This window comes from Convolutriloba macropyga, chromosome 9, assembly GCF_964194025.1.
Source record: "Convolutriloba macropyga chromosome 9, txConMacr16.3, whole genome shotgun sequence".
Taxonomy (NCBI): domain Eukaryota; kingdom Metazoa; phylum Xenacoelomorpha; order Acoela; family Convolutidae; genus Convolutriloba; species Convolutriloba macropyga.
In genome coordinates, this window is record NC_134476.1 from 6,067,222 (window position 1) to 6,088,976 (window position 21,755).

A 21,755-nucleotide genomic window follows, 5' to 3' on the forward strand; every position below is an offset into this window, starting at 1 on the left:
TTAACATGTAACAAAATTATTTTTGAAATTCAAAAGCGAAGTTTTTTGAATTTGAACTAAAGCTTCAATGTCAACTCCCGGTCCCAGTACTCGTCGCGCGTACTTAGCTGCTTTTTCAGCTTTTTGATTTAGATCGCTTCTATTGTCATCAGTTTTTCAATCACGCGACATGCACCTAGAATCGCTGTACCACATTATTAAACGAGGTGTTGTGCCACTGGGTTTGTTCTTCTTTTGATGCTCCGAAATTCTTGTGGTAATAAGTCGGCTAGTTTGGCCGACACAGAACTACATCCATTTTCATGTAACTGTATATACCACATGGGATTTCAGGTTTTTATCAAAAGATAAAAAAGGTGGGCAGGGAAGTTCTTAATTTTCTCCTTGTGAAAATGATTTGAATATCACAATTTTTCCAGTACATTTGCAACACTTTGATGTTTCCTCTGTATTGAACAAAAAACATCTTTTTTAAGCTCATTTTTGTTGAGACTCCTAATTGTTTTGAGATGTTTTTCATTTTTGGGGGCTTTGTTGTAACCTTTTCCTTCGTGACTATTTCTCGAACGTCTCATTAACTGGAAGACCACTCAGTTGTATACTGATTTTCAGTCCAGATCTCCAGTTTTCTTAAGAGCTACATCAAAGGATTGCCAGTCACTAAATCAATAAAACTTCCCCAACAAAAAACCCCAAAAAACCATGAAAACTATGAAGGCATAAGATTCCGAGGCATTCCTGAACTGAAATCAAACAACAGTCGTGAACGATAATCCACCTTGGCGAGATTAATAAACCTGAAGAAAATGGAAAAACGATTAAGAAATTCCTTGAATGAGGACCAAGCAGAATTCGAAAGTAAAGTCTTTCAAGGTAGACGTTTTTCGGATCTTCAAAAATATCTCAAGTCAAGTCATAAAAGTAGTAGATACCCGGAAACAATGAAGTACAAGGATGCACAAACTAATGAAGATAAGAAAAAGTGTGCGTTTATCAGTGAATTCTTTTCTAAAGTTTTCCTTAAAACCAATCAAATCAAGAAAAACTCCTTCGATATAAATCAGCACAATAAAATTGAAATAGACGAGAGCAAGATCAAAGAAATCCTGTCAAAACTTCAAAAAAACAAAGCCTGCGGCCCAGACAGGATAGGAAACACGGTACTAAAAAATCTGCCAGTCTTGTCTAAATCCCTTTTTCTGATTTTCAAAACTGTCTTGAACAAAGGCTTTTTTCCATCCTACTGGAAAATCAGTGAAGTTGTACCATTATTTAAGGATGAGAATCGGGCAATGATTGAACAATACCGCCCTATTAGTCTCTTATGTAGCGTCTCAAAAGTATTAGAAAAACTAATTTTCGACGAACTATATGAAATTGTCAAGACAAAGCTAGAAGAATCACAACACGGATTTAGAAGGCATAGATCAGTAGTAACCCAGATGTTGCTTTTCCTAGACCTGTTGTATAATGAATTCGACGAAAAAGACAACGAAATTTTTGTACTTTACCTTGACTTCAAAAAAGCGTTCGATACAGTTCCTCACGATCTTCTGATTAACAAAATGGAGAACCTGGGTGTAGGGGAAAATTTCTTAAAGATTGTAGCCAGTTACCTATCAAATAGAAAACAATACGTGAAAGTAAATGACTCGGAATCTGAAACTGTACCAGTAACCAGTGGTGTCCCCCAAGGATCTCTCCTAGGTCACCTACTTTTCATAATATATATAAACGATCTTCCACAACAAACATCAAAATGCTCTGCGTTTGGCTACGCAGATGATTTCAAGCTTGTATCAACAAATCCAGCAAATATACAAAGTGACCTGGAAAAAATCGAAAAATGGTGCCATAACAACAAAATGCAACTCAATGAAAGCAAATGTCACATCCTGCCGATTAAAAAAAAAAACGAAAAAAACTGGCACTCCTTTATACTTACTCTAAAACTCTAAAACTCTCTCAAATAAAAGCGAGCAAAAAGATCTAGGTATAATTATGGCTACTAAGTTATCATGGAAAGGGAATATAAGGAAACGTTGTAGCAAAGCCTGGAAAGCGTTTTATTTCCTAAAATGAAACATATCAAACCTTGCATAGCAAACAACAAAACTCAATGCATATGTCGGCTACGTTATACCAGTCATAAGTTATGCCTCACAAGCATGGTTCGCGAATAAGACCGAAAGCAAAGACTTCGAGCGCATTCAAAGAAAAGCAACGTCGTGGATAATCAGTAACTGGGAAATTAGTTACAAGCAAAGACTGACCACACTGAAGTTGCTGCCTTTGTCATATTACTTCGAATTGCATGATCTATTAATGCTCATCTCACTGCTTAAACGATCTTACAATATAAAAATACCCATTAAAACAAACAATAATGAAGGGTTGTTAAGCACACGTCAAAACGAGCTAATAACAATTAATAAAACAAGAACAAGGAAGGCTGATGAAAACTTCTGGAAAAGAACCAGTTATTTAATAAATATAATACGAAAAGTAGGGAACGTCGATCTCGATCAAATTGATAAGAAATATTTAACAAAAATATACTGGAACTACTTCTTCAAAAGTTATTCGGAAGTCAACTTATGTTCCTGGGCTTTCAACTGCAGCTGTGGACATTGTAACCCGGTGCAGAAGCTCAGCTCAGTCGTTATATGAAGGGTGCAAACCCATGTGGAAAGACCCACAGAAGCCTAAACTCTCTCTCTCTCTCACTGGTTGCGTTGAAAATCCTATGTACCGTCCGTTGAGTTACAAGTCATGTCACGGTGCACAGATGTGGAAATTTAAGATTATGCCGGTATCAGCCGATTTTTGATACCAATGACACCTAATTTTTCATCTTATACGTATATGTTCAGATCTAGGAACGCCAAGTCTGCATTACCGTTGGGTGTCTCAAGAGTGAATCGTAAGTTTTTCTGAAGAGAATTTGCAAACTCAAGGTAATCTAGAGGGTTTCCCTTGACAGTGTACACTATGTCATCCACATACCACATACCTCTTGAATAATTTTAATTCCTGTTTGTCTTCTGTTGTACCTTTTTTCTGCACAATAGGAACAGATTCATACAATTTCCTGCATGTTTTTTTACTTCGCGTCACTGATACCTTGTCATTTTGTCTGAAACCAGTTTTTGCACGGTTCGCACTGGACTCTTTTCCCTCGGAAAGTAATGCATCGGTTACAGAATAAGTTAGTATAATCACATTTTTCAGAGTAAGAAAATAGGCATCGCAACTTTAATTGTTCATCAGTTTTGTCATGTCTTCACGTAGTGCATCCGAGAACAGCCATTCGGGCGATGAGAAGAGTGAAAACGAGGACAAAGTGCCAAACATTTCGTCAGCTGAAGTTGCCGAGAAGTACAAAACTGCAGCTAGAATAACAAACGGTATTTATATTTTTGAATAACCGTTTTGTAGCGGAGACGATTATCTGTGCATTGGTTTCGAGTAGAGAATTTCATTAGAGAGGATAGTTATATAGCTTAATATGATTAAAGTTAGTGATTAAAGTCAGATAGCTGAATTATTGTCATTTTAAATGTTTTCTTCAATTAGATACGATAAAAACCATCCAGAGCAAATGCGTGGGTGGAGCTTCAGTTGTCGATCTCTGTCAAGAAGGTGACAATCTTATTATCCAAAAAACCGGCGAATTTGCCAAGAAAGCAACCTATAAGAAGGGCATCGCTTTCCCAACTTGTCTCTCCCTTAACGGGCACCTGGCCCATTTTTCACCTCTCAAGGCCAATGACGTGTGTTTGAAGAATGGAGATCTGGTGAAATTGGAGTTGGGAACTCATGTTGATGGATACGTAGCCATATCTGCCTTTTCGTTTGTTGTTGGAGCATCGAAGGTATACGCTCTCGTTTTTAAATAACCCGTTGATTATAATTGTTCCAAAATTTTAAAAATGGGCGAATATATATACGAGGCAGGCTTTTATTTTCAATTCAAACACATAACCAAATTTCACATGTTTATGTTTACTTCTACAATTTAATCTCTATAATTGATATCACGTAGTATCATTTGTAAAATCAAGGATAATTATAAGCATAATTAATGTCCCATGTTTGGCTGTGCGCTGTTAAACGTAGAAGTAAGACATAAAAGGTCCCAACTTCGATTTAGTGGAATAGTTTCATGCTGCGTTCTCAAAAATCTGTTAATTTGTTTATATTATATTTTTGGAACCTTATGTGACATGTGAGTTTTTTTTTCCATTTTTGGACGCTTTTTAATTTCTCTCAAATTAAGTTCGTAGCAATTATATTAGTCCTCTGGTCATTTTTAATGCAATTTTCTGCTTCGCTGATTTTTTTTAGAACCGGAGGGCACTAAGTTCTCTTAGAGCTTAGAGCCTTTCCGCTTACTAGACTTTAAGTGTGCGATTGTCAGAAACTGTTTTGGAGACATAGATTTTTGGTGCGAAAGGCGGTTCCTAAAGTTCGAACCCCCATTTAACCCTCTTCACTTTAGTAGCTAGCTGTTGACGACGCTAAACTCTCGCCAGTCGTTTGAGAGCAATTCGCCCGACTTTAATCGGTTACGTTCCACAATTTTGTTTTTTCTTCAGTCAAATTTTAATTTGGTGTTTACGTATCGAAGAGAAAAAGATAAAAGCCATTACGTAGCTCCTCGAGTCTACTTTCAAATAAAAAAGCTTTCGATTTTTCAAATATTTGATTGATGGGGCAGTACTTAAAGGTTTCAAAGGGAAAAATTCCATAGAAAAAATAATGATCTGGAACAGCAGATTCGGGGCATTTTTGAGTTTCTAAACTTTGCTTTATAGACAAATTAAAATGGTTTTGTTCAAAATGTTTTTGCAAAAATGCAGAAACACAATTCGCTACTTTGTTTTTTGTTTCCGTAACTAACTCGTGCCCATGTTTTTCCTCTCGTGCAATAGATTTTTCTCCATAATACGCACGAACATAAATTATCAGTATTCATTTCATGAGTAAAAACGTGGGTTTTTGAAAGTTAAACAAAACCCATTTTTTTCCATTTTTCTTCCTAATACTAGCATTTCTTGAACTTAGGACAACTGGACGCAACTTATAGATCTGTTAAAATAGAAAAATTCTAAGTTGAACAACTTTTAAAAACGGAAAAAAATTCCTGAAATTGAACTTTTTTTCGTTTTCACTTCAGATTTGTTATTAAAAAATGATGCCTGATTCGATTTTAAAAAATCGTTCTTAAATATAACTAATTATAACACAGAAAAGATCTGAGCCTCAAGAAAAGAGAGACAGTATCTTTTTAGCTTCTCGATTTTGCTTCCAAGGTAAAATTTACTAATTGTTTACTAAATTTTACTAATTATTTACTAAATTTAAATATATTCAAAAGTTTACAATTTCAGAACTTCTTCTTTCTCTGAATGCCTGTTTAAAATGAACACTTCAGTTAAAGTAAACGGGTTTTCTCTGAAATCTCTGAAAAGTCAAGATTTTTAAAATAAAAACTCAGCTCTTATCGTTGAAAAAGTTTACAGGCAGAATGAGAAAAACGCTCATTTGGAGAGAGCAGCAGAAATTGTGGTAAGACTCCAAGAAGAGTTTTACATGGAATTTTTCAACTGGAGATTATCTGCAATACAAATCTATGCAAATTTAAGCTTTTGAATTTTATATTTGAACTAAATTTCAAAATGTTTTTATAAATGATCAGCTATCAACTTGAAATTAAATAATTTTTAAAAACATTTGCGAAGTTTACTCTTTTGCATTTTGTTTTTTACTGTAAAGATAACCAAAATATATGCTGCCAGCAAAATTGTTTCAATAGTTGGACAAGATCGAAAAAATGCGTGATATTTTGGGTGAGATGACAAATGAGCGAAACTAGAATTGGTGATACAAATTTCAAATAGTGATTTTTTTTTTTCATTTTTAAATTTCACAATATTAAAGTCAAGCATATTGAGCTCGCAAGTTGCTGATAATTCAACTTATGCAATGACATTGGCTTTTTGAAAAAAGAATGTTTGAAATTTTTTGAGGTGACTTTTTAATTTAGTTTGAAATTTATAATTTATTAGTTTCATATTAATTCTTATTATTTGTTTATTTACTAATAATTATTAGTTATTTGGTTTATTGTTTATTGTTAGTTTATTTACTAATTTTTATTAGTTCTTTGATAATGCTTTACAGCAGTGAACACTGAATTGTTAAAGTACTGTGAGAATAAACAAAGCACTGCACGATAAATTTTGTTCAATAGAACTTATAACTTTTCTCTCCATGACACCATTTTTTTTGCTCTTAGAGTGTATTTTTTGAAAAATTTTCAAGAAGAAAAATAATTTAAGTGTCGCAACCGTTGGTTTTTGAGATATTTTTTGAGATGTTTTTTGACTCAGGAACGGCTTGGCAAGAAGCAAATTTTTGGGCTGGATAAATTTGCAAATGTTATTTCTTTGGAAGTTTTTGGAAACAGGGAAAACAATTTTAATGTTGAAATTCATCTTTAGCGCCGAATTATTTGGAAGTGTTCTGAGTGTGGTCAGCTGGCTCCCTTTTGAATATTTCTGCGAATAATCTAAAAGAATAGAACTTTTCTGCGTTTCTTTACCAGACCTATTCGGTGACTCCCTAATTTTTTGCAGCAAAAACATTTTTTTAATTGCTCACGACCATTTGTTTTTTAATTGCTCTCGAAGCGAACCAATTATTGTAAACGTGTATGTGTGTGTTTTTACAACTCAAAGAGGAGTATTGAGAGTCTACAGGTTTTTTGGCTGAAGCAAGTTCATGACGTACTTTTTTTAATTGCCCGTGAACGAAGTTCATAGCAATTATTGTAAAAGTGTTGGTCTTTTTTATGCAAATTTTTTGCTGGACCATTTTTGCGCTTTTCTTTTAGATTATTCTGTGGCTTCTCGAGTGACTTTTTTACTCTTTCGTTCTTCATTTTTGAGTGATCTCTATTGTTCTCATTTCGAAGTAAAGCTTGTTGCTGAACAAGAATACCAACAAGAAGGGACTGATAGCCGAATTGGCAGTGCTGCTGGTGAGGGATCGGGAGGACCATGTTTTGGATCCCGGTGTGGTCAAAAATTTTTGCACCCATAAAAAAATTTAGCTACAGAACCTGAATGAAATTGCCTCGCCTGTCGTCCGAGAGCAATTCTTCAGACATTAGTCGGTTTATGTTTGACTTTTGTTTTCGAACTTTAACTTCTTTTTTAGGGCGTTTATTTTTGTTTTCGAACATTGGACTTTAAGAGTAACTTAGTTCATGATGTATAGTAATTGGGAACTGCTGGTAATATTCAAGGTGAAAAGGTCACTAAAAATTTTGATCGCAATTAAGTCACTCCAACCTATCTAACCTACCCCCCCCCCAATTGCTCTCCCCACGCCTAGCCTCCTCCTCCACCAACACCTACTCCCTTCTCTCCACCTACATACCGACATTTCTCACTATAAATTGATTTCTTCTGACTACATATTGCTTTTTTCTTCATATTTCTGACTTAGGTAAGGCTAGGAGTTTTTATTGCACAACTCTTCGAGTTATTTCCGGTATTCTACCGGCTATGTTTTTTCGTGTTTTGACGTTTCTAGTGACTTTTACGCCCTTGATTTTCTGCGTTTTGCGTGATCTAAGTTCTCTCTCATTCTTAATTTCAAGCAGCTGACCTCAATTGGCGGCAATTTAATACTAAAAGTCAAATGATAATTGCAACGAGATGCTATTTTTTACTTAATAGTGGTATATATTAACCTATAGTGAGCCTATTTGAAGCCCAATAGTGATTTTTTTAAGTCGCTTTCAGACTTACCCCCACTGAAGCAGACTTCAGTTAATTAGAGCTCCCACTAGTCTTTCGAGAGCAATTCTTCCGACGGTAGTCATTTACGTTTATATGTTAAAACCAACCTTTATGCGATTGGAAGGAAAATATGAAAAAACGGGAAAAATTGGGAGTCTGTGAGAGCTGACGTTCTGTTTTTTGTCCGCTATTCTGTCATGAAAAAAAGTTGGTACTCCCAGCTCTGAAAATGAGCAACCTTCGAAGATTTTTAATGACGATAAAAAACATCAATTTGCCAATAAGGTTTTCGGTCTACTTCATTTTGCAGCACTTGGAAAATGTAGAGTACGCATAACTTCAAACTCTAAAAACTGGTTCTATTTTTTATCTGATAATCTTAGGAAATAAATTCTCTGATAACAGATAGATATTTTCGGCAAAAGTACGTTAACATTTAGTGTTACGCACAGACTCGCACGAACCGTATTGCTAGTTATTATATGCAACCTTAAATGTATACTGCCTGATACGCACTGCTTTAGGAGTCTCCGGCGACTGGCAAGAAGGCAGATGTCATTTTGGCAGCTTATTACGGAGCAGAGGCTGCCATTAGAACCCTAAAAGTGGGTACTCCTGGCCAGAGCGTGGCAGATATTGTTCAGAATACAACTGCTGAGTTTGAGTGCAAGCCGGTCGAAAACATGCTCTTCTATGCTATGGACCAGAACAAGTCAGTTATACTTCGAAGTAGATTTTTATAGTTCAATTGGTGTATAAAATTTTTGAATGCCTCCCTCCGCCTAAGCAATATGATCCCTGATCACGCAAGAAGTAGTTATGGAATCGCAGAAGCAACGTGGGCTGAGCTGCCGCTTGATTTTTCTTTGTTTTCAACTGGCACCCAGGGTGCACAATTAGATGTGGAGCCAAATGCAGGATGTATTGCCTGTAAAGGCTTTGATAGACATATATCTGACCGTATAAAAAACTCCAGGCTGAAATGATGTAGAAAAAGTCACTCTGACAGTTTTTTAGGGAGTGAAAATCTTTTCCGTTTGTGACCCCCCCCATGCACCCCCCCCCCCCCCCCCCCCCAGTACGTAATGAACCGCCCAGTTACAGAGCACGTGTGTGTGGTAAACAATATGCAACCACTTATTTGGGAAAGGGAACAAACGGAAAAGGTCCGAACATTCTTCGATAAGATCATTGTTGCTCTCCAACCAAATCCATGACCATAAAGGTTTATTGTTTTTTTACCAAGAATCCCGCTTATGGGGAGGTTACTGATTTTTTGCAAAGGTTACTGATTTTTTGCAATAATATATTAATTTTTAGATTAGAGGGTGAAACAGGCATTCTAATCAACGGGAGTGTAGAGGGCAAAAAGGATCACTCACAACCTGATGTAAAAGAGTTCGATGTTTACGCAGTCGATGTTCTAGTCTCATCTGGCAAAGGTAACTGATCGTCCATTTTTTATTGCAATTATTGAATTTTTGATGATTTTATGCAGAATTTTTAGCTTGACCGTTTTTCTCGTATGTTCTTTTGCTCGCTTGACTCATTTGAGTTTTCGTCAAAAGAAACAGTATAAACTGGCAAATCCAAGAGTATCAAGTTTCTGAGAAGTTCTCTTAGCAGGCGTTAATTATAAGGTTTTAGCGCAGTTGCCGAGAAACACTTAGGCAAAAAAATTGTGAAGGGCAATTTTGAGAGGCTTGGACTATCTCCAGATTTAATCCTCACCAACGGAGGCCAGCTCTGCGAAGCGTAAGCCGCTTACAATCAAAGTCAACCCCTCCCCCTTCGAGCAATTGTCCGTAATTTTTCGATGGGATCAAATGGTTTAGAGGTAAGGTCCGTTTCACATAAGCTCTGTGAACAAATTCGTGACAATATTAAGAAAACTTTTTGACAACCTCATTTTCGAATGAAAAAGAATCTCAAAGAAATCAACGAAAAGAAAAAGGATGTTAAGAATTGTTTTTATTTTAGGAACGTGTAGGCCGACAGAGTTAGACACGACAATCTTCAAGCTGGAGCAAGTGCACTACAGTCTCAAGAGTAAGAGGAGTCGACACTTCTTCAATTATGCCAACACCCAGTTCCAGTTCATGCCATTCAATCTCAGGTATAATAACTCACTAAAATCAAGATTACATTTGTCAATTGATTATCATTCATTTGCTAATAATTGCAGCATATTTGAGCAGCCAAAATGGCCCAGAATGATGTTTTCAAGATTTTTGCACAAACAGGAGAGTATATTATCGGATAACGCAAGTGAAATTATTTGTGAACGAATGAGGAAAATAGTCGAAGCCATTCGCAATGTTCAGAAACTGAATTACCATTTAAAGAGTGATTTTGGAAGTTTTTAGTACCCAGCCTTACCTCGTTTTTTTTTCTACAAAAATAAGCAGAATGTTGAATATAATAAGCATCCATCCTGCTTTTCATTGACATTCAAAATTATGATTAATTGCTCTCAAAGGAAGTTTGTAGCAAGTATGTTAGTCCTGTTGGTCTTATGCTTTTTTTCGCTCGACCGATTTTTCGTCTGACCCATTTGACTTATCGTCCTCCAAAATGGGATACACAGGTAGCGCCCAGCGGACCTTAAGTTCTCTTAGAGCCTTTCAGCTCACTAGTCCCCCAGGTATACACAGGTAGCGCCCCCCTAGTCCCCCCTAGTCAACAACCCCCTTCCCCCATCATCCCCCACGCACTTTACCCCCTCCCCCCACTCCGCGCACCTGCACATTTTTCAGGCCGTAAGGGCCCCGTGCAGCCAAAGAGCCCCCTCTCAACGTTGCCCCCGCCCACTTTTGCCACCCCCGGTGCACCCCAACCGCTGCGCTCACCTCATGCCCCTTCAATTAAGCTCAAGCTAGCGTCACTAAACCGTGGCTAGCTACTGACAAAGCCAACCGCTCGCTGGTCGTTTGAGAGCAATTCTCCCGACGTTAGTCGGTTATAATCTATTTTTTCCTGCCCCTGTGGAGAAAAGTTTTGTTTAATAGCCGCCGTCAGCCTCTCAACGGCTATTTGAATGGTATTGGGGCGCTGACTTTTGTCACGACTCGAGTATTGGTTTTTTACCGGAAGTAAAATCCGTTCATACAGCGTTCTGACCTAAAAGCGAAAGAGCAAAATTGCTGTTTGAACTAATTTTTTTGAGCGAGAGGCGTTTTTTGATCATGAGTTTCGATCAGTGAATGCTTTTCGACTTCGAAGTGTTATTGACAGCATGCCGCATATAGATAACCATTTTAAGGAGTTTTTTGTTCAATCGGCCTATTTTTTCTTATTATTTAGATTTTGTAGAAATTAATTTTAATAGAAGCTTTATTAATGTGTGAAACTCTGAAATTGATACCAGTGTTTTTGAGAGTCTGATAATGCATTTTAAAATCTTAATGAATATATTTCCCAATTTTTAAATTGATTTTTAGGTTTTTAAATTAATTTCTTGCTTTTGAATCTTAAAGCGGACTTATTTTCAAAAATCAGTACATATGGCAATTTACCTTTAATATTTCTTGCATTGAATGCCTTTTTATAACGTGAGGTATATATGTTTTAATGAGTTCAACTCATGCTTGCCCGTTTTTGGTATTTTTTTGTACATTTTTCTAAATTCGCTTTACCTTTTGATCACGTTTTTCTCGTGTTGCATAAGTCACGATTTTCACAATTGTCTTCTGACTTACCTCACTCACTGTTTCAATTAAATGGATTTTAAGTTTTTTCACTCATTTAGTTACGTAATGTATTGAATAGGGTCAATGTCAGAAGGGCAAAATCAAAAGGAACGGGGTAAACATATAAAGCCTGGTCATTAAGTCATAGGGCATAAGGTTATCAAAGTTCATTAAAGCGAATGCTGGCTAACATTTGTATTGTGCTCAATAGCCTTCAGTTTAGAAGCTGAATTGTATATAATTTTGGAATCCAGGCGAATATGCCGAATTTGCACATCAAATGAGAACTTTGACACTTTGGCAATTTCTTTCTGTTTTTTTAATTGGTCTCGAATGAGAAGCAATTATTGTAAACGTGTGTCTTTTTTATGCAAATCTTTCATTTGAGCGTTTTTGCGCTCTTCTTTCTTTCTCTCCACAAGTGACTTTTTCGCGAACTTCTTGACCTGGGTGATTTCAATTGCTCTCTCCGAAATAAAGAAATAATGTTTGTTGTTCAAACAAAACTGATTGTTAGAGAGATGAGGAAAAGGCCGTGATAACCGAGTGGTTAATAACTCTGTGGAGGTGACGGAATTGGACGCAGGAGGTCGGGGTTCGAACCCGACCTTAGTCTGATGTTTTTGCACTTAAAGAAAAATTTATCTAGGCTACAGCCCCTGAATTAAATTTCCCCGCCTGTCATTCGAGAGCAATTTTTCCGACGTTAGTCGATTAATGTTTTCTTTTTTTGTTTCAACCGCAATGAGCGTCAACGGCGGCTATTTTCCGGCAATTTGCCGGCTATGTTTTTAATAACCGCCATTAGCCTCTCAACGGCTGTTATCATAATTGTGTGTGAACAAAGTGGTGTGTAATTTTGCTCTATTTTTGATTTTTGGGTGGGGTGACACGATTTAACGTGGGTTCTGACTAAAGAAACAGTTCCCAAAATTGAATAGAATTGAATAAATTTTGTGGATAATATTCTTTTTTAAGACAATAACTTATATTGGCAAAAAATGGGAGAGTTTTTGAAGAAAATCAAGTTCTGTTTCTCAGGTATTTTGAGACAGATGAGAACAACGTGTCAGTGGCTCAGAGTGTGTTGCCCAAGTTGAAGACGAAAGATAACAAGCCGATCGAGGTGCCTGATTACGTCACGTGTAAGATGGGTATTAAGGAAAGCAGAGAGCATGGACTCATGACACAGTTTGATGTACAACAGGTCTGTTTTCTAAATTCAAAGAATTTGAACTGTATTGGGGCGCGCTGTCTTTGAGATCTGTTCACACATTTTCATGATTTCTGAAGTCAATTTGGAGTAGTGATTTTGGTCACGCCGAAACAGGAAGTGGAGCGAAAAAGCGAGTGGTTTTGCGGCGTGAATTTTTTCGCTCAAATTTTATAGTAGAGTGAGAAAACGGTGTTTGAACAAAAGTTCGCTTTCTCGCTAGTAATTTTTTCACATGCGGCACTTTCACTTCGATTTTTACAGTTCAATTTTTTTGATCGGATTTCTAAGTGGTTTTTCCAATCAATTCATAGTTCATTCTAGGCCTAGTTTTTTGTTTCAACTAAATTTCGATTTCTCGTTAGTGGTTTTTTCTTCACATGTGGCATTTTGACATTGATTTTCTGTTTTTTATTTTTTCTATCTGAATTTTGAAACGGTTTTCCCAATTCACTCATAGTCCCTTTTAGTTCCAGTTTTTTGTTTAGTCAATGAAAATTCTTTGAATTGTATGTCAGGACTTGTCCTGCTATGCTTTTAATTCGCTTTGCGTGTTGACCAGGTTTTCCGTTTTACATCCATTTTCCGTCACTGACTGTTTCAACTGAATTGATTTTAAATTCTTTCACGTATTGAATTACGTAATGTGAATACGGCCAACTTCAAAAGTGCAAAATGAAAAGAACGGGATAAACCGATGAAACCCTGTCATTAAGTCATAGTGGTTTAGGCTGGCAAAGTTTCTAAAGTTTGTAAAGGCATTGCTACCTTGCTTTAGTATTATGCTTAACAGCGTTCAGTTTAAAAGCTCAATTAAGTGTAATCTTAGAATCTAACCGAATATGCAAGCGGGTCAACGGCGGCTTTTTTCCGGAATTTTGCGGCCTATGTTCATTAATAGTTGCCTCAGCTTCTCAGCTGGCTATTATTGCGCTCCTATTTTTTTACTTGGTCGAACAAAAGTTTTTTCGATTTACCTTAGTTCACAGCTTGATCAACATTTAGCGTGACGTGAAATCTTTTTGACATCCTAAGGCTAGTTTCACTCTTCTCTACTTCTGCTAAAAGTATTTTTAGACAGCAGTTGCTCAGCAAAGCAATTCAAAATGAACAGAGTCAGTATCAAAAAACTAAATCAGAAATAGAAACGGGATAAATCCATAAAGCCCAATTTTAGATGCCGTTACTCAGTTTTTTCTTAGTTAACATCTCTAATTCTTCTGGGCATTGATAGTAGCCCCTGTGTCGTTTCACTACGAAACAGGAGTTTGTTCAGCTCCACAAAGACAAAATAGTTCGCACTTTAAAATTGTTTGTGTACAAAAATCATTTTTGTCAGTTTTTTCTCTTCTTTCAATCCCAATCTTGGTTATGGGAATCAACAGCGGGTATTTTCCGGAAATCTGACGCGTATGTTTATTTCTTTTTATGCTATTACTTTTTTTCTGTCTGTATGCTGTTTCTGTCTTTTGTTATTTCTATCTTTATACATTATTGAATTTGCAATCTGTCTGCTATGTTTACCAATAATTTTCAGTAAGATAGCTTGAAGAAGGAATATCGAGGAGATGTTAGCTATTTATAAAGCCAGTGTTTTCATAGGATAAGACTCGAGTCGTTCCCGGAATTTTTCCCGCTATGTTTTCTGAAAAGATCTGTTAAACATTTTCATGATTTTTGAGGATAAATTGAAGCAATGATTTTGGTCTCGACTAAACAAGAAGTGGGCCTAAACAAAAAAAGCGAGAGGTTTTGCGTGGGGAGTTTTTCCATTTAAGTTTTAGATAGATTACTAAAACGGTGTGTGAAGAAAAATTTGCTTTCTAGCTATTGGTTTTTTGTTCACAAGGCATTTTCGCTTTAATTCTTGTATTTTCCATTTTTTTGTAGGTTTTGTTTTCTTAATAGTCCATCCTACGTCTTTTTTTGTTAACCAAGGAAAATTTTTTGAATTGTGGGTCAGAACTTGTCCTTTTATGTTTTTTTTCAAAAAATCTGTTCGTGATCACGTTTTTCGTTTTACGTAAGTCACGATTTGACGCTTGATTTTTGACTTACCTCTCTCACTGTTTCAACTGAATGGATTTTAAACTCTTTCACGCATCGAATTAGGCAATGTAGTTAATACAGTCGAAGTCAAAAGAGCAGAATCAAAATAATTGGGATGAATCGATTAAGCGCGGTCATTAAGTTATAGTGCATTGGGTGATCAAAGCCGACATTAGTTTTAAGCTTAATAGTCTTCTGTTTGGGAACTGAGTTAAGTATGGTTTAGGAATCTAACTGAAACTACCCCACAAATTAGAAAATTGTTTGACACCAAAAAAATTGTCCATTTCTTTCTTCAGTTTCAACTGCTATGTGCGTCAACGGCGGCTATTTTCCGGTTATCTGCCGGCTATATTTTTACCGGAAGTACTATTCGTTCAGACGGCGTTTTGACCTAAAAGCGAAAAAGAGCAAAATTGCTGTGACCTAGTTTGCCTCAGCGAGAGAAGTTTTCGATGATGAGTTTCAAGATAACCATTTTAAGGCGTTTTTTTGTTCAATGGGCCTAATTATTTTGCGTATTTAGATTTTGTAGAATTTTATTAGAAGCTCTATTAATATGTGAACCTTTGAAATTGATAACACAGTGTTTTGAGAGTCTGGTAATGCAATTTAAAATCTTAATGAACATATTTCCCAATTTTTCATTTCATTTTTAGGTTTTTAAATTAATTTCTTGCTTTGGAATCTTAAAGCGGAATTGCTTTCAAAAATCAGTGCAAATGGCAATTTACCTTTAATATTTCTTGCATTGAATGCCTTTTTATAACGTGAGGTATATATGTTTTAATGAGTTCAACTCATGCTTGCCCGTTTTTGGTATTTTTTTGTACATTTTTCTAAATTCGCTTTACCTTTTGATCACGTTTTTCTCGTGTTGCATAAGTCACGATTTTCACAATTGACTTCTGACTTACCTCACTCACTGTTTCAATTAAATGGATTTTAAGTTTTTTCACTCATTTAGTTAAATTTTTCTTTTTTGTGCACTTTCAGGGATCCTAATTCTCTTTCGAATAATTGGATTATTTTTTGCGTTCAGAATTTGAATTTTTTCTAAATTTTTATCGTATGTGAAATTTTGGTTTAATTTTTTTGACGACTTTGCTAAAAAAATGATTTTAGCCTTTTTCTTAGCTTCTTGATCGCAATTGATTTCATTTAACTTAGTACATCACTAAGAATTTGCTTGAGTGCCGTTGCATCATTTTGAGTGATACGTACTTTCTACTATTTTTTCTCTGTCTTAATTTTGATTTTAAACGTTTTTTTCCTTTGTATTCTGTTTTTTTTTGTGTTTTTGTTGAATAATTTGAAGGTTTTTCAATGCTTATTTTTACTCTTTTTGAATTTTTGGGCCCATTGTATCTTTTAATTGAATTTTTTGGTAATCGGCCTCATGCTTTTGGGCTCTGTTTTTTACAAAGGATGAAAATTTCTTTTGCTACAAAGTTGTCTGTTTCTATGCAATTTGCCAAATAATCAATTTCTTTTTTCTCCTTTTCTTCAAAAAAAGAGATGTTTGTGAGTTCATTGAGGCTTGGCTGATATTTTGTAGTTGTTTAACTAGTTTTCGTTGCATAAGGCAACGGTTTTTTTGTGTGTATTGATCTACATGAAAAATAAATTGGTTTCCCTAATTTTTTCTGGCAAATTTTCTTTTGTTCTTTGACTTAAGACTTTGACTTTTGTGAGGAGATGTTAGCTATTTGAAAAGCCATTTCTTTCGTGGGATACGACTTCGAGTCGTTTCCGCAATTTTTCCAGCTATGTTTTCTGAAAAGATCTGTTTACACATTTTCATTATTTTTGAGGTCAAATTGAAGAAATGATTTCGGTCGCGCCTAAACAAGAAGTGGGCCTGAACAAAAAAGCGAGCGGTTTTTTGACGTGGCATTTTTTTACTTAAGTTTTAGAGTTTTAGAGTGCTAAAACGGTGTGTGAACAGAAATTTGCATTCTCGCCATGTTTTTGTTCACATGCGGCACTTTGGCTTTGATTCTTGTTTTTTCGATTTTTTTTGTAGGATTTATTTTCTTAATAGTCCATACTACGTCTAATTTTTTATGTGAAGTCAAAGAAAATTGAATCGCGGGCCAGAATTTTTCTGCTATGTTTTTTTAAATTGGCTTTTGATCAGGTTTTTCGATTTACATAAGTCACGATTTTGAAGATTACCTCACTCATTGTTTTAACTGAATGGATTTTATTTTCTTCCACCAATTGAATTAGGCAATGTAGTGAATACAGTCAAAGTCAAAAGAGGAGAATCAAAAGAAATGGGATGAACGATTAAGCGCGGTCATTAAGTCATGGTGCATTTGGTTATCAAAGTTCATTAGAGCGATTGCTAGCTGACATTAGTATAAAGCTTAGTAGTTTTCAGTTTAGAAACTGAATTAAGTATAGTTTAATAATCTAACTGAAATTACCCCAGCATTTAGAACAGTTTTTGACACAAAAAACCCCTATTTGAACCCCAATGTGCATCAAGCGAGTCGAGTCAACAGCGGCTATTTTCCCGAAATGGGCCGGCTCTGTTGAAGATTCCACTTCTCGAGTGTCTTCTTCTCTCCGAACTTTTGTTTTTTTTCTTGGTGATTTTTAGTGCGAGCATTCAAAATTTAGTCTGCTGCTAAAATGAAACCGATTATTTTTACAAAATTGAAATGAAATTTAAATTTTAAACTATTTGGAATACAAAAATTTTTAATCAAGGTAGAGCAATGATTTATAAGCTTAATTTGATGTTATTTAGGCGCTCTCCTTTTTTACAATCCAAGAACTATCTAAATATTTTTAAAGAAAGTTTGATGGCTTTGACAAAGCTGGTGTATATCTATTTTTGTGAATGTTCGAAAAAGCTTTGTATAATATAAAATCTTATGAGCTCTTTAGGAAGACGATGTTTTCCCTGATAATCGCTTTTTTCAACTTCAGATTGCTTCACCAACCTCTGTAGGAAATATAATTTAATTCATTGGAAGATATGAAAATAGTAACTTCTTCAGAACGTTCTGAATTTTGATCATTTTGATCCCTGATCCCAGTGTGGTCCATATTATTTGCAACTTTCAATCGGAGCCGTTATTAACAGTGATTCGCTATCTATGTACAATGTACCGAATTGTATTTTGATATATGTATCCTTAGACATACATTCTGGGTCCAGGGGTGATAAATGTACTGGGTTGGCAATCACGGAATAGATTGTTTTTCTCGTATGATTGTTTTTACCGCCTTTTCCCGCTATTTGTTTTTTGTTCACATGCGGCACTTTGGCTTTGATTCTTGTTTTTTCGATTTTTTTTAGGATTTATTTTCTTAATAGTACATTCTACGTCTAATTTTTTTTGTGAAGTCAAGGAAAATTGAATTGCGGGCCAGAACTTTTCTGCTGTTTTTTTTAATTGGCTTTTGATCAGGTTTTTCGATTTACTTAAGTCACGATTTTGAAGATTACCTCACTCATTGTTTTAACTGAATGGATTTTAATTTCTTCCACGCATTGAATTAGGCAATGTAGTGAATACAGTCAAAGTCAAAAGAGGAGAATCAAACGAAATGGGATGAACGATTAAGCGCGGTCATTAAGTCATGATGCATTTGGTTATCAAAGTTCATTAGAGCGATTGCTAGCTGACATTAGTATAAAGCTTAGTAGTTTTCAGTTTAGAAACTGAATTAAGTATAGTTTAATAATCTAACTGAAATTACCCCAGCATTTAGAACAGTTTTTGACACCAAAAACCCCTATTTGGACCCCTATTTGAACCCCAATGTGCATCAAGCGAGTCGAGTCAACAGCGGCTATTTTCCCGAAATGGGCCGGCTCTGTTGAAGATTCCACTTCTCGAGTGTCTTCTTCTCTCCGAATTTTTGTTTTTTTTCTTGGTGATTTTTAGTGAGAGCATTCAAATTTTAGTCTGCTGCTAAAATGAAACCGATTATTTTCAAAATGAAATGAAATTTAAATTTGGTTAAACTATTTGGAATACAAAATTTTTAATCAAGGTAGAGCAATGATTTATAACCTTAATTTGATGTTATTTAGGCGCTCTCCTTTTTTACAATCCAAGAACTATCTAAATATTTTTAAAGAAATTTTGATGGCTTTGACAAAGCTGGTGTATATCTATTTTTGTGAATGTTCGAAAAAGCTTTGTTTAATATAAAATCTTAGGAGCTCTTTAGGAAGACGATTTTTTCCCTGATGATCGCTTTTTTCAACTTCAGATTGCTTCACCAACCTCTGTAGGAAATATAATTTAATTCATTGGAAGATATGAAAATAGTAACTTCTTCAGAACGTTCTGAATTTTGATCATTTTGATCCCTAATCCCAGTGTGTTCCATATTATTTGCAACTTTCAATCGGAGCCGTTATTAACAGTGATTCGCTATCTATGTACAATGTACCGAATTGTATATTGATATATGTATCCTTAGACATACATTCTGGGTCCTGGGGTGATAAATGTACTGGGTTGGCAATCACGGAATAGATTGTTTTTCTCGTATGATTATTTTTACCGCCTTTTCCTTGCAATAATTCTTAAACTGGAAAGCAATTCATGTTTGTTTGTTTGTTTGTTTGGTGTGTGTAGGTTGAAGAGGGTGAGTTTGTGGCCCAGTTCAAGTTCACAGTCTTCGTACACTCTAAGGGCCCAGAAAGGATCACCTTCGTTGACTTCGACCCCTCTCTCTACTCCAGTCAACACAGCATCACAGACGAAGCTATCAATGTTAGTAAAATAGTTAGCGACATTTTGGTGATGTTTTTGTTTCGTCGTCTGACGCTATTCTTCGTTTTTAATTGCTCTCAAACGAAATTTGTAGCAATTATATTAGTCCTTTTGGTCTTTTGTATGTGATTTTTCGCCTGACCCATTTGACTTTTCGTCCTTAAAAACGGGATAAACAGGTAGGGCGCAGCGGACGTTAAGTTTCATTAGAGGTCCTTGCACAAACAGTTAATGACCATGATCTATAGTCAGTCAGTCCCATAAAGTTGCAACGCTATCGAACGTTTCAAAGGTCAAAGTTCAAATTTAAAACATGCAGATATCTAGCAAAGCACTGCCCATTTGCATGCCCCGAATTTTTCAAACGTTCGCTTGCGTTGCAATTTTATGGGACTTACCATATAGTGTATTAAGTAAAGGTTACGTGACTGCTTGCAGTCACTGAGAACTTCTGGTAATAATCAAAAACCGCATAGGGGTTCGAGATTTTAAGCCACATTTTCGAAGTGACTTCGGCAGAATAGCACAGCCTTGCTTAAAACGTGAAACGAGCATGTTTTACAATGACGAAAGTTCTTGAAAGTCAACTTCTGACTAAGTATATAGGAACTTCTGAACTTTTAACTTGACACTGTTGACTTTCGGCATTTTAGTGCACATGAGTGTTTTAATTGATTCGAGTTTTGTCATAATGAAAGGGTTTATTATATAATGGCGATTGAGCAGTTCGCTCAATCTTCTAATTTGATTCGAGTTTTGCAAGGTTTTTCAGTCAAAATAAAAGAGGTTTATTTTATTAAAATGAAATGTTTGTCGGTTTCCAAATTAGTGATTAAAAATTGAATATCTCGCTATTATAATCCCAATTGATTCCCGTTGATTCCCGTTTTCCTACTCGATCCGTCGGGACAGAAGATTAAGCAATGGAAATGTCTTTCTTTTGCGATATAAGTAATTATAAGTGAAAATATAAGTACTAGCTACTATCATGAGAAAATTCTGTCTGTTCTGAGCGTGTATCTATTACACCAGTTGCTCTCTTCTTGTCCATAACTGTCCTGAATTAGTGTACAATAGCTCTCAACGCAAAATTAGACAACAGATTTATTATAAAGATTTATGGGAACTAATTTTATTCATCATGATCGTGGAGAAATTGCAAAGGCTCCTGACTCGATATTGATTTGATTGAGGTGTGTTTGTTTCAGAACTTACTTAAGGAGAAGATTGACTTGAGCAAGAAGAAGAAAAAGAAAAAGGTGAGATTACAGTTCTACGCATGACTCATTCTAATCTTCAATTCACCACTCTAGTGGAAAAAAAAAACAAAACATGTTTGAACTTGCATAACCTAATGAATTTTGACGATCAATAAGATTTTTTGGATAATTTCCCTTCAGTAATAGCTGCGATAGATGATTATAGCTATTATTTGGCTTTTGTCCAAATGCAGGAAGCGTTTCGAAGCCGCGTTACAGTTTTGTTTTTACAACTCTAGGAGGAGTATTGGTCTGGCCTCAGAAAAAGAGGATGTAAGCTTCAGGGTTTTTAAAATTCTTTCACTACGTAAACTTCAAAATAAATATTTTGTTGATCTTTTCATGCAGCTATTTCTCTGCTCTTTTGGTACTCTTAAATGCGTGACGTCATTACCTTTAGATGCAATTTGATGCTATTTTTTTGCCATTTTGCCCTGTTGGACGAAATGACTATTTCTTATTTTAAGCTTTGCAGCGCGAAAATCTTTTTCCTTGTTCACTATGCAATCGAGCTATTCTTCAAAAAATTCTACCAAGAATTGATATCTCAAGGTTACAGTGCAGTTTTAGCTGAAATAAATGATACATTTGGGTTATGTTTCCAGATTTTTTCGAATTTTTCAATTGTTGTATACTATGTCTCTGGAGGGAATTGGTTGAATCACTGATCCAGCAGAACGATTTTGAAAGGCGTTTTCTAGAACTATTATTGTGATGTACAGCGTTATAATTTTGTAGAGATTTTAAAAAAGATGTGACTTGCCTTTTTACTTATCTTTTCCTGGGTTTTCTCCGTATATGCCATTTCTCTTGTTTTTTATAGCTATGGAACTGTAAGTTGAGCGTAGCGACATTTCGGTGATCTGTTTGTGTTTCGTCGTCTGACGCTATTCTTCGTTTTTAATTGCTCTCAAACGAAATTTGTAGCAATTATATTAGTCCTGTTGGTCTTTTTTATGCGATTTTTCGACTGACGCATTTGAATTTTC

The 21,755-nt window shown here is 35.6% G+C and overlaps 1 protein-coding gene across 1 annotated transcript in view; it reads left to right on the plus strand.

Annotated features, from left to right (window-relative positions):
- The first annotated feature begins 3,210 nt into the window (after positions 1 to 3,210).
- LOC142345580 (proliferation-associated protein 2G4-like) overlaps positions 3,211 to 21,755 on the plus strand; it is a 30,236-nt gene continuing 11,691 nt past the window's right edge. The window contains exons 1-8 of the mRNA XM_075397700.1: positions 3,211 to 3,407; positions 3,577 to 3,875; positions 8,336 to 8,523; positions 9,132 to 9,253; positions 9,792 to 9,927; positions 12,542 to 12,707; positions 19,370 to 19,507; positions 20,716 to 20,766. Coding sequence (XP_075253815.1) covers positions 3,278 to 3,407; positions 3,577 to 3,875; positions 8,336 to 8,523; positions 9,132 to 9,253; positions 9,792 to 9,927; positions 12,542 to 12,707; positions 19,370 to 19,507; positions 20,716 to 20,766 — 1,230 coding nt within the window. The 5' untranslated portion in view covers positions 3,211 to 3,277. The remainder of the gene's footprint in view (positions 3,408 to 3,576; positions 3,876 to 8,335; positions 8,524 to 9,131; positions 9,254 to 9,791; positions 9,928 to 12,541; positions 12,708 to 19,369; positions 19,508 to 20,715; positions 20,767 to 21,755) is intronic.